Below are 13,730 nucleotides of genomic sequence, written 5' to 3'. Positions count from 1 at the left end.
GTGCTATCATATTCCACAATGCTTCACAGACATCATCATCACTGTCCTCGATGGGGCTCACAATCTAAATTCCCTATCAGTATGTCTTTGAAAATGTGGGTGGAAACTCACGCAAACACAGGGAGAACATACAAACTCCTAGCAGATGTTGTCCCCGTACCTGTTGGACTCCTTATTGTTCTTGATTGTATTGGTGTCTCCAGTAGTGATCACTTAAATCTATATTTTTAAAAAATAAATCTATATTTTTATATAGTGCTAACATATTCCGCAGCGCTTTACAGTTTGCACACATTATCATCACTGTCCCCGATGGGGCTCACAATCTAAATCACTTGTAATGACTCTTCCCAAACACCACAGAAGCCATCATTCTCGTGTCTAAAAAGGCACTATGTGCAAATCCCCCAAAAATTGTGATATTCTAAAGTGTCTTTCTAAGCAGAAATTCATATCAATCCAGTCTAAATTCCAAAGGGTCAGAGCTCTTTATAGAGAACACATAGACTTGAATTCTTCTTTTCATGGAAAAAGAGCTGATTGCTGTGGGTCCAACGACTCTAAACCTGGTGATTAGCTGTTCACTCATGGAAAACCATGTCTTACTATATAAATTCCTTAAGGCAGAAATGTAGAATTTCATGTTGGTCATTGTAGTACACAAACAGTCCGGGTTGACAGCAGGAGCCACTCTCACAAAGCAACTCTTCCTCCTGCCCCGTAGAGATGGATCCTAATTGAGGCACCTACTGCTATGACATTCGTGCCCTATTATTGGATATTGCCCCTTTAAAGATGAATGCTCACCACACTTTCATCTTAAAACAAATTCTGTATATAATCCATGTCACCAAGACTGGTGACTCTTTCTCTGCCATAAGCACAGGGCTGACTTTGCTGATGGCCAATATCAGTATGCTGTTCTCTAGAAATATCCAGGTGTCTGTGAAAGAGCTGAGATCCAAATGTGCCTTCCCTTGACTGGTTTTCATATGTCCACGCTAGACTGTCAAGTAATGTCTAAAGGTGACCCTACACTTCCACTATGTGCTATTTTGTTTGGAGCATTCACACCATAGCTGCCGTTAGATGAATGTAGAGGTCTGCCATGCCTCTTCGTAGAGGTTCAGAATAACATATGTCAAGGTCTATAGTTGGAGTGAAAACCTGTGCGCTGGTTGCTATGTTGCATTCTTGTAAACTTCCCAAATCATGTGTGGGTACAGTCAGTCGCTGTGCTACTAGAGAAATTAGGGCAGCCTGCCTTGCCATCGTCACTACAATCTATTCTTCCATGTTGCTGCTATGTAAAAGAGAAGGCTACAACCATTCTGGTCACTGCAGATCTTCAGATCCCAAGCAGAATTTTCACATCTATATAAAGTGTAAAAGTTCGGGCACTCCTGGTCAAAATTACTGTTATTGTTAATAGTTAAGTGAGTTGAAGAGGAAATGATCTCTAAAAGGCCTAAAGTTAAATATGACATATTTCCTTTGAATACATTTTTCACCTTTTACATATTAAAATTACAAAAAGGAAAATGGGCCCATGCAAAAGTTTGAGCACCCCAAACAGTATCTATTAACATTCCCATTTGGAGGGTGCCACAGCTTGTTAACACTTTTTGTAGCCAACCAAGGGTCTTTCAATTCTTTTTGAGTTGAGGGATTTTCATCCATTCTTCCTTGGAAAATTCATCAATTTCTGTGAGATTCCTGGGTCGTCTTGCATGCATTGCTATTGAGGTCTAGCCACAGATTTTCAATGATGTTCAGATAAGGACACTGTGAGGGTCATTGTAAAACCTTCAGCTTGCGCCTTTTGAGGTAGTCTATTATGGATTTTGTAGTGTGTTTAGGATCACTATCCATTTGTAAAAGCCATCCTCTTTTCAACTTCAGCTTTTTTACAGATGGTCTTATGTTTGGATCAAGAATTTATTGAAATTTCTTAGAATTCATTCTTCTACCCGTTGTGGTTAATAGTAGGTATGTATCACAGGGATGGCAGCTCCCTGTGATGTAAACCGGAGTGTTTTTCTTAAGTGTACGTAGATTTTTAAGTAGTTGTTCACATTTGGGTCCGGGTTACGGGTAGCTTTGCGAGTTGGGAGGGTCTGGCTACCCATGTGTCTCACTCCGAGGTGAGGGGGTTCACTATACCCCGTTTTGTCTGAAGATATGTGTGTGGTTGTGAATCGACAGGACCTGTGATGAGGTTATGATCATGTGACTAGCCATGTGTTAGCCTGTAACCACTCCCAGTTACCTATCTAAGGAAGGTGTGTTGCACATGTGTGAGAGAGTGATAAGGAGTCTGTCAGCTTGGACAGAGCTCCCATGTTCCAGACTCGGACGTCGCATAGGCTGGGGAAGCCGTGCCGGCGACTCCGAGCCAAAAGGAGCGGACGGTCTTGAAAACCATGTGATACTGACCGGGGTCAGTGGGAAGTATTTACAGGATACGTCTGCGGATAAGAGGGATCCGAGAACCTGTGTGGCCAATAGGTAACGGTCTTGAAAACCATGTGATACTTACAGGGGTCAGAAAGAGACTGTGTGAACTGATATTTATTGAATACCTCTGAGGTTAAGAGGGATCCGAGAACCTGTGTGGCGATCCAACAGGTAACGGTCTTGACAACCGTTTGTTATCCTGACCGGGGTCCGTGATAAGTATTATTCAGTGAGAGACTGTATTCATGTGTTAAAACTGGTTAATGGACAGTGTAATGGCTGCTGGAACTGTCTAAATAATAAACCAAACGGACTCGTTTGAACCCTGAGCGTGCCAGTGTTTGTCTAAAAGACCTGCAAAGTGAGTAATCCCCGTCCACTCACATGGTGGAACATTATACCATGAAATGTTCCCCGTGCCATTGGCTGCAAAACAACCCCAAAGTATGATTGATCCACTCCCATGCTTAATGGTTGGCTAGATGTCCTTTTCCTGAAATTCTGTGCCCTTTTTTTTTTTTTTTTTTTTTTTTTTTCTCCACACCTACCTTTTGACCATTGTGGCCAAAGAGTTTTATTTAAACCTTCTCGGTCCACAGGACTTGTTTCCAAAATGTATCAAGGCTTGTTTAGATGTGTTTTGCATACTTCTGACCCTGAATTTTATGGTGAAGACGCAGTAAAGGTTTTCTTCTAATGACTCTTCCATGAAGGCATACTTGTGCATGTGTCTCTGTACAGTAAAACAATGTACCACATCTCCAGAGTTTGCTAAATCTTTGAAGGTCTTAGGCAGTCAAGTGAGGGTTCTGATTTGACTTTCTAGCAATCTTACGAGTAACTCTCATTGACAATTTGCTTGGTGTTCCTGACCTTATCTTGATCTCCACTGTTCCTGTTAACTGCCAGTTCTGAATTGCATTTCGAACTGAGGAAAGGGCAACCTAAAAGCGCTTTGCTATCTTATAGCCTTCTCCTGCTTTGTGGTCTTCCACCATTTTCGGAGTGCTAGGCAGATGCTTAGAAGAACATGGCTGCTGTTTTTTTGGCATCAGGTTAGAGGAGGCAGGGTTTTTATAAAGCTGGGAAATTTGCACCACCCTAACAGGCTAAATAAGGCCTGACAAAGTTATCAGCACACACAAACTTTTGCATTTGCCCATTTTCCTTTTTGTAACTTTTTTTTTAAATATAAAAGATGTCATCTTTTAACTTTAGGCCTTTTGGAGATCATTTCATCTTCAACTTGCCGTTCACAATAACAGTAATTTTGACCAGGGGTGCCCAAACTTTTACATGCCACTGTATTATCACTTTGACTTTTATAGAATTTAAGATGTTTAGGACACAATAATACAGAAGACTATTAGGGAATCATTGGGCTTATTGACTGAACGGTCATCTGTGTAGGTAGAAGACATCCCCTTCAGGGGCCTTGCATGCATTTTTTGAACGTGTTGCCTACTACTTTCTGGGGGGTGGCTTGCTTGGCATTGGTGGATGGTAGGCTTTGCCACTAACTCACATGGCATGTACAGGTAAACCACTAGATCTCCCTTATCTTACTTGTTTCTCTTTTTCTGAAACTAGGGCCGCTTTGGCCTCTGCCCATCAGTCACAGCCACTGCCAAGAACTCTCTGCGTCTTGAAGGAGACTCCTCAAGTAAGCGTTATGCACACAATTATAAGGTAGGTCAGTCCTCCATGTTTGCTGTGCAGACACGGACTCCCATGCAGAAAATGAATTAGAAAGCTCATGTGTCTCTCACCAATGTTGTCCACCATTTTTAGGAATAAGGAGACAAGCCGGGACGAATTCATCTTCTATTCTCGTCGGCTCATGAGGCTTCTGATAGAACATGCCCTGTCCTTTCTTCCATTCAGGGTGAGTGAACTCTGGGAATAGATAAAATATACAGTAGAAAAAAATTAGCTCACTCACGAAACAAGGATCCCCTGATGTGCAGGAAAGCCTTGTAATAGGACATCTTAAGATGTTATTTTAAGGCCCCTTTTTCTGGATTTCCACATTTATCCTATAGGTAAAATATAATTACAGATAATGAGGTGAGCAGGAATTGGTGAAATATTGTGGCTGGAGTGATCCTTTAAGGTTATGCATCTAACACATGAGTGTATTACTATCCTAGTGACGGAGATAGGGCAGTGCTGACCTCTCGGTGGTCACCATCAATAGGTGAAATACCCTAATTAAAACGGTTTTCTAGATTATAATAACACTGCTGCTTTCTTACAGAACTGACAGATATTTTATTTTTGATGTTTTTTTTTTTTTCTTCTTGTCCTTTTGCAAAGAGCTGCATTGTGCAAACACCACAAGGACATGACTACCATGGACGGACATACGACGGCAAACGGGTCAGTAACGAGGAGGCGAGTGTGCTGGATGGTTCCGATCCTTACAAGCAGCTCCAGTAGAATACATTGGATTACTTCGTTCTGCCATTGTATTGTTTGGCTGTTACAGCAGTAATGTTAAAGCCCCCTTACACATTAGGCAAGGTCGGACTTGTTGATATTGAGGCGTTTAGTCGACAGTCTAATATGGTTGGAGGCCCCAGACATAAGTTATCTGAGCAGAGAAGAATCTGGCATGTACAATTTCGAACTCTTGGTCCTTTTGTTCTATAATAGTGACCGCCAGAGATGTCTGCAGTGGCTGTCTTATAGAGAACACCAGAAAGCTCGGCAGAGGAAGACCTCCTGTGTATGGGAGTGTCGGAGGAGATCTAACTGAACTATCAATTATCTTAAGGCTCCATACAGTAGGTGGCCGTCAACGCAACGATTCTTGGACTGATTGTTCGGCCAGGAGCCATGTTTGTTCTCTCTCCCATACACAGGTGTAATCGTTCAGCCTGTGAGACGGCTGCCGTTGGACATCTCTGCCAGTGGCTTATCTCTGGAAGAACAGAGCAATGTGAAATCAGACATGGTTGATCAACATCTTCCCTGAGAACCAGCTGGCTGGCGCCCCCATACACATTAGAGTGTCGGCTGAACCTGTCGCAATTGTTGGGTGTGTCTGATGTTGATTTAATGTGTATGTGGGGCTTAAGATGTATGGGAGCTTTAGAATAATATACCTTTTTTATAGCTCAGAGGAACGTCATTTTGCCCCTGCTCTGTGGCATTTGTGGCTGTCATTCATTCTTTAGATGTTGATCCTTTGTCCACCATGCCAGGTCCACGTTATCTGTACCTATGGTATCTCACTTCTTATCCAGATAACAGGAGTTTCTATACTGAGAGCTGGAGAGACAATGGAGCCGGCGCTGAGAGCCGTGTGTAAGGACGTGAGGATTGGAACCATTCTTATCCAGACCAACCCCAGCACGGGAGAGCCAGAGGTGAGCGTACATGGGACTAATGGGGGAGAGGTTCATAATGAGAATAAATCAGATTCACAACATGGAGTATTATTTACATCTCACATAATCACCGACCTATTGGTAATCAAGAGATTTTGTGACTTGCTAGAAATGTGTCTTTCTTTATCGCTTCATTGGGGGACACAGGTAACCATGGGTGTATGCTGCTGTTGCTAGGAGGCTGACTGTAAGCAAAAAAGGAAAAGTAGCTCCTCCCCGGCAGTATACACCCACTGACAGGCACCAAGTACCCCAATTAGTGCTTAGTGTCTGTGGGAGGCGGACCTGGATCTGATCCCAGATCCGCAGCTAATCCTTTTTCCTTTCAGGTCATGTTGTGTGTTATTAATTTTTTACCTTTTGTTTTTCAGGGTAACAGGGTGTAAATTCTCACCCTGTTTTCCCACATTTATGCGGCTGAGCGCGCAGTGTGGTGTCATCCACATCGCAACTCTCAGGCCCGCAGGCAGGACCTTATCCCCTGTCACCCTCATGGGTGCTCCAGGTTGATTTCCGGTGGCTGGTCCTTGCCATTTCCCCTCCTCACCCCTCTCCTCGGAGAGGGCTGAGAGGAAGACGGTAGTCACCAGCAGTGGCCTACCCCCTTCTTGTAAGGGGTTGATGATGTCTTCTGCACCGTCCGGACACGGTGCGGGAAGGAAAATCTTCGTTCCCAACGACCCTCTCCACCCGAGGGCCCCTGTGGTGATCCTCATCTCTGCAGTGGAGCCGGACACAATTATCAGGTATGTATATCCTCCCATCCCCCCCGGGCTCCAGCGGTGCAATGCTCTTCATCACTGCAAACTCCCCTTATTCCCCGGCATTGGCAGTCCCCGGGCACCATAGGACATCCTGGTGTCCACGCTACACTTTGAATTTCGCACCCTCTTTTGCGCGTGTCTCCCATGCCGGTATACCGTTTTTTTTTGTTTGTTTTTTTTCCTTCCCTCTGCTGTCTGCTTTACTTTCGCTTTCTCTAAGGGGCTTCTTCACATGCCCCCTGCTTTGCGCGCGTCCTTGGCACAGTTTTTAACCTTATCAGAGGCCGCATATCAGCAGGTGCACGCTGCCCTTGTCGGTCAGCCTATCATATCGGCACTTTCACTTTGAAGCACTTAGTTCCCCCTGTCTGAACGTGCCCCCTTCGGCGAGCAGCCAGTCATGCTGCTCGGCAGCTAAGCCACGCCTACCGCTCGCATCACGAAGGTCCTGTGATTCCATTTTGGACGCTGCGTATCAGCACGTGCACCATTCAGGACACAGCCCCTGCCTATTCTCGTTCGTGATGGACACACTGCTAAGGGGACACAGCTAAGTTTCGGTCTGCTGCAGCTCGCCGGTACCGAGTAGGTTCTGCCCCTTTTCCCTCCTAGCCTCTGTGCTACTAAATGGCACTCCTCTGCAGTATCACAATTTATAGCACATTTTCTGCAATATTGCAACAGGCTCTACCAATGCCCAACTCTGCAAGGGCTTCTTGTCCTAAGCCCACTGTGACTCATTACGCCTGTGCCCGCTGCAAGAGAAAGTGGCCTTCAGGTCAGTCGTATCCTTTCTGCCCGTCCTGCAGTCCTTTCACCATGTCTGCCCCACAGGAGCACTCTGACTCCCGGGATGAGAGCACTCCTCTTCCCCCCCCAGAGTGGGCCGTTGCCAACTTGCCATGTCTTAGTCGGTCTCCGACCTTACTAAAGTATCCCAGTCCCTGGTCCAGGTCCTAGAACGCCTTCCACAGCTATCTGCATCCACCAGTGCTCCGAACGACTCTCACGGCAATTCGCATGCACCTGACCACGACCTTCAAAGGGACGAATCGTGTAGGAGTTCTAGGAAGCAAGCTCTGTCTGGCTCCCCTTCCAGCTCACCAGGCCCCTCCGCCGCATCCAGGCTGCCCTCCTCTTCCCAGTTCCCCTCGGATGAGAAGGACCTTGGGTCGGACGTGGATTCCCAGTCCGGGTCTGACTCAGATACAGACCAAACTTCCGAAATTTAGGACATGGTGGATAGCCTTATCTCGGCTATTACCCAAACTCTCAAACTAAAAGAGGACGAGATGCCCTCCCAGGACCCCTCTGTCTCCTTTTTAAACAGGTAAAGCATCCCTCCTGAACCTTTCCCAATCACAAGAAGTTTGATTCTACCTTGACCAAACACTGGTAACATCCCGAGCGCTTTCTGGGAAGGAAGCACCTAGACGTGCTATATCCCTTTAACCCAGATCTTCTCAACAAATGGGTTCCCTAAGTTGGATCCGCCGGTCTCTCGTCTGTCCTCCAAGACGGTCCTGTCTCTACCGGACGGTGCATCTCTTAAAGACGTGACAAACAGGCACGTTGAGTCCCTGGGCAAATCGGCTTTTAAGGTGACTGGCGCCTCCCTCTGCCCCAGTTTCGCCTCCACCTGGGTGGCGAAATCCATCTCGGCCTGGGCCAAAATACTTCGCGAAGGCATCTTAGCGACAGCTCCTCCATATGAGCTAGCAGAGTTGGCAGACCAGATTGCTCACTTCCGTTAGAGCAGGGGTGGGGAATCTTTTTTTTTTTTTTTTTTTTTTCTGCCAAGGGCCATTTGGATATTGATACCATCCTTCAGGGGCCGTACAAACTCCGCTCACAAAGTACATCCTAACTCTGGCATTGGTGTCAGGACGTAATTTTTCATTGCATGCCCTTCCGTGTTCAGTAGTGAACACTGCGTGTGTGTGCTCACAGAGCAAGAAGAAATTAATGAGCTGGTGGCAATCAAAATACAACTCCCTGCCAAAGCACTGCAGTCCCTGAGAATCTGCCCGGGGGCCGGATAAAAGGTCATCGAGGGCCGTAAATGGCCCCGGGGCATGATGTTCCCCACCCCTTGTTGCCATACGCCGCATCCTTTGGTTGAAGGCGTGGAATGCAGACACGACCTCTAAGAGGTCTCAAACCTACCTAGCCTTCCAAGGTTCTAGGCTCTTTAGGTCCAGGCTGGACCAGATAATTTCAGACACTACTGGAGGTAAAAGCACCTCTCTACCTCAGTCCAGACCTAAACGTCCTTTCAACAGGAAAGGTCCTCACCCCTTTAGGTCCTTTTGACCTTTCCCGTCTTCAGAAACCTCCCCCCAGCAGGACCGTCCCTCCACTTCAGGGTAAAGGAAAGAACCATCCTTCAAGCCTGCACCTCACTGGAGGCCAAAGGGTCGCTCCTCCAAGTCCTCTGGGTCCCGCTCCAACAGATTCTCTTCTAAGTGACGGGTCACCCCCATCTGGAAATTTTTCAAGGGTGGGGGGGACGTCGTCTTTTCTTCAGGGACGCATGGTTGTCGGTGGTCGACGACACCTGGGTCAGAGAGATCGTTACATCCAGTGACAAAATCGAATATTCTCCCCAAACCCCCCCCCCCCAGGAGGATGCTTCTCTCTGTCTCAGGCACCAGGGTTTCTTCCAGGCTGTCACTTCCCTTCTAACCACCGGAGTAATCGTACCCGTTCCTCAAAACAAACCGATTTTCAGGGTTCTTCTCTAATCTTTTTGTAGTCCCAAAAAAAGACGGTTCGCTCCGCCCAGTCTTTGGACCTCAAACTGCTGAATCGCCACGTTCCGATCTGTTACTTCAGGATGGAGTCCTTACGCTCGGTGATCGCCTCCATGGAGCCAGGGGAATTTATCTGCTCTGTAGGCATTCAGGATGCTTATCTCCACATTACTGTTTGTGTACAACATCAGAAATTCCTTTGGTTTGCGATCCAGGAGAATCACTATCAGTTCACGGCCCTTTCGGCCTGGCGTCTGGGTTTCCTTCAAGTAGGCTTCGCCTCAGGCCTATCCCTCAGTACCCTAAAGGGCCTGGTCTCCGCTCTGTCTATCCTTTTCCAGAGGGATCTGGCTTCCCTTCTGCAAGTGAAGACCATTCTTCCGGGATTTGCCCACATGGCTCCTCCTTACCATCCTCTGATAGATCCATGGGATCTTAACCTAGTTCCCCGCATCCTCCAAAGTGCACCTTTCGAACCCATTCATGACATTTCGTTTTTCTTCCTCTCATGGAAAGTGGCCTTCCTAATTGCAATTACATCTATTAGGAGAGTCTCTGAGTTAGCATTATCCTTTCGTTCCACGTACCTGATTCTTCATCAGGACAAGGTTGTTCTCAGACGCATTCCTTCGTTTCTTCACAAAGTGGTATCTTCTTTCCACATCAATGAGAACATCGTCCTTCCCTCCTTTTGTCCTTCCCCAGTTCATCCTTTGGAGAAGTCTCTCAACAAGCTGGATGTGGTGAGAGCCATTCGAGTATATCTTTCTAGGACCGCTTCTCTTAGTCAATACTTCCCTGTTTGTCATCTCTGAAGGTCGTCGGAAGGGGCTCCCAGCTTCAAAGTCCACCATCACCCGTTGGATTCGTTCGGCGATACTGGAGGCTTACCGCGTTCAGGACAAACTGCCTCCTCCGGGAGTGAGGGCTCACTCCACGCGGGCTGTGGGAGGTTCTTGGGCTGTTCATCACCAGGCTTCATCATTACATATTTGCAAGGCTGCGACGTGGTCGTCCTTGCACACATTTGCGAGGTTCTACAGGGTTCATACCCACGCCTCGTCCGATGCAGGCTTGGGTAGGAAGGCACCTCAGGAGGCTGTTGCGCACCGGCCAGCCTAAGTCCTTTCTCTGGGCTCCTTTTTCCTGTTCCTACCCTTGGGACTGCTTTTGGACGTCCCATGGTTACCTGTGTCCCCCAATGAAGCAATAAAAGAGAGATTTTCTGGTACGCACCGTAAAATCTTTTTTGGAACCTTCACTGGGGACACAGCACCCCCCGTGATTGTTTATTATACCGTTGTTTGGGCCTACGTGCCTTTTTGTTGGGTTGGTACATATTTTTGAGTTCTTGTTGCTTTTCCTACTGCTTTTTTTCACCAACTGATGTACTTGGTGCCTGTCGGTGGGTGTATACTGCCTGGGAGGAGCTACTTTTCCTTTTTGTTTAGTGTCGGCCTCCTAGCAACAGCAGCATACACCCATGGTTACCTGTGTCCCCCAATGAAGGCTCCAAGAAAGAGATTTTACAGTGAGTACCAGAAAATCCCTCTTTGCTGAATTTTCCTTTGCTTTAATTTCTGCTGGGGGAAATCTACTGCTGAGCTAACAAGAAAAATGGGAAACTTGCTTTTTGAGAGCAAAACTAATTAATTAAATGAGTTTTCCTGGGACACAATATTGATGGACTGTCAGCATAGACCATCAATATCTGACTGGTGCGCTTACGACTCTTGACAACTCCACTGATCAGCTGTTTACAGTCGGCAGCTCTCTGCCAAGCACTGCTGCCGCCTCAGTGTTTAGGATATTATTTTTCGATTATTCTGGCTATTGGGGGTGATTTTTACCATATATTCACCTCATGTGATAGACAGACTGTACAGTATACAAATAATATATCAGGATAAGGTGTTTTTTTATACTCACTTGCCTTATGTGACATATTGTCCATCTACACATTTTATTAATCTAAAAGCAAAACACAAAACAAATATCCTGGAATAAAAAAGTAAAAAAAAAGTAAAAAAATATGTTGCAAAAATTGCATGAAGGTAGTAATAATAAGGGTATTTAGTTAACATAATTTTGATCAAAATAATGTAGAAGCCATCCCGCCACGTCACGGCAACCCTTGTGGGACAGTCCTAACTCTTGTATTTAAAACCTTTCCACTTGTCAAGTGACGTGAATGTGAACAAGGACAGAGGGACTGAACCACCAGTAATAGTATAGGCCAGACAGGATGGATTTTCCAACTCAGAAACAGGGCGGTCACACCCTTATATGCACAGAATGCACAATGAAACAAATGAGAAACTGGGTCTGAGCAGAAAAAGTAAATGAATGTGCATGCAAAATGTAATTGCATATGAACACATGACCTTTACACAGAGAAAACCAAAAGCAAAACACAAAACAAATATCCTGGAATAAAAAAGTAAAAAAAAAGTAAAAAAATATGTTGCAAAAATTGCATGAAGGTAGTAATAATAGTAATAATAAGGGTATTTAGTTAACATAATTTTGATCAAAATAATGTAGAAGCCATCCCGCCACGTCACGGCAACCCTTGTGGGACAGTCCTAACTCTTGTATTTAAAACCTTTCCACTTGTCAAGTGACGTGAATGTGAACAAGGACAGAGGGACTGAACCACCAGTAATAGTATAGGCCAGACAGGATGGATTTTCCAACTCAGAAACAGGGCGGTCACACCCTTATATGCACAGAATGCACAATGAAACAAATGAGAAACTGGGTCTGAGCAGAAAAAGTAAATGAATGTGCATGCAAAATGTAATTGCATATGAACACATGACCTTTACACAGAGAAAACCAAAAGCAAAACACAAAACAAATATCCTGGAATAAAAAAGTAAAAAAAAAGTAAAAAAATATGTTGCAAAAATTGCATGAAGGTAGTAATAATAGTAATAATAAGGGTATTTAGTTAACATAATTTTGATCAAAATAATGTAGAAGCCATCCCGCCACGTCACGGCAACCCTTGTGGGACAGTCCTAACTCTTGTATTTAAAACCTTTCCACTTGTCAAGTGACGTGAATGTGAACAAGGACAGAGGGACTGAACCACCAGTAATAGTATAGGCCAGACAGGATGGATTTTCCAACTCAGAAACAGGGCGGTCACACCCTTATATGCACAGAATGCACAATGAAACAAATGAGAAACTGGGTCTGAGCAGAAAAAGTAAATGAATGTGCATGCAAAATGTAATTGCATTTGAACACATGACCTTTACACAGAGAAAACCAAAAGCAAAACACAAAACAAATATCCTGGAATAAAAAAGTAAAAAAAAAAGTAAAAAAATATGTTGCAAAAATTCCATGAAGGTAGTAATAATAGTAATAATAAGGGTATTTAGTTAACATAATTTTGATCAAAATAATGTAGAAGCCATCCCGCCACGTCACGGCAACCCTTGTGGGACAGTCCTAACTCTTGTATTTAAAACCTTTCCACTTGTCAAGTGACGTGAATGTGAACAAGGACAGAGGGACTGAACCACCAGTAATAGTATAGGCCAGACAGGATGGATTTTCCAACTCAGAAACAGGGCGGTCACACCCTTATATGCACAGAATGCACAATGAAACAAATGAGAAACTGGGTCTGAGCAGAAAAAGTAAATGAATGTGCATGCAAAATGTAATTGCATATGAACACATGACCTTTACACAGAGAAAACCAAAAGCAAAACACAAAACAAATATCCTGGAATAAAAAAGTAAAAAAAAAAGTAAAAAAATATGTTGCAAAAATTGCATGAAGGTAGTAATAATAGTAATAATAAGGGTATTTAGTTAACATAATTTTGATCAAAATAATGTAGAAGCCATCCCGCCACGTCACGGCAACCCTTGTGGGACAGTCCTAACTCTTGTATTTAAAACCTTTCCACTTGTCAAGTGACGTGAATGTGAACAAGGACAGAGGGACTGAACCACCAGTAATAGTATAGGCCAGACAGGATGGATTTTCCAACTCAGAAACAGGGCGGTCACACCCTTATATGCACAGAATGCACAATGAAACAAATGAGAAACTGGGTCTGAGCAGAAAAAGTAAATGAATGTGCATGCAAAATGTAATTGCATATGAACACATGACCTTTACACAGAGAAAACCAAAAGCAAAACACAAAACAAATATCCTGGAATAAAAAAGTAAAAAAAAAGTAAAAAAATATGTTGCAAAAATTGCATGAAGGTAGTAATAATAGTAATAATAAGGGTATTTAGTTAACATAATTTTGATCAAAATAATGTAGAAGCCATCCCGCCACGTCACGGCAACCCTTGTGGGACAGTCCTAACTCTTGTATTTAAAACCTTTC

General features: G+C 44.6%; 1 protein-coding gene across 2 annotated transcripts in view; it reads left to right on the top strand.

Annotated features, from left to right (window-relative positions):
- Positions 1–13,730, top strand: part of UCKL1 (uridine-cytidine kinase 1 like 1) — a 33,798-nt gene that overhangs the window by 14,316 nt on the left and 5,752 nt on the right. For both annotated transcript variants that reach the window (XM_073580847.1, XM_073580846.1), the window contains exons 9-12: positions 4,048–4,146; positions 4,249–4,342; positions 4,774–4,836; positions 5,706–5,828. In XM_073580847.1, coding sequence (XP_073436948.1) covers positions 4,048–4,146; positions 4,249–4,342; positions 4,774–4,836; positions 5,706–5,828 — 379 coding nt within the window. The remainder of the gene's footprint in view (positions 1–4,047; positions 4,147–4,248; positions 4,343–4,773; positions 4,837–5,705; positions 5,829–13,730) is intronic.

The sequence above is a fragment of the Dendrobates tinctorius genome, unplaced genomic scaffold, assembly GCF_039654945.1.
Source record: "Dendrobates tinctorius isolate UK_male_01 unplaced genomic scaffold, ASM3965494v1 ptg000065l, whole genome shotgun sequence".
Taxonomy (NCBI): domain Eukaryota; kingdom Metazoa; phylum Chordata; class Amphibia; order Anura; family Dendrobatidae; genus Dendrobates; species Dendrobates tinctorius.
The sequence above is the reverse complement of the archived record's forward strand: the minus strand, read 5'-3'. Positions and strand labels throughout refer to the sequence as shown.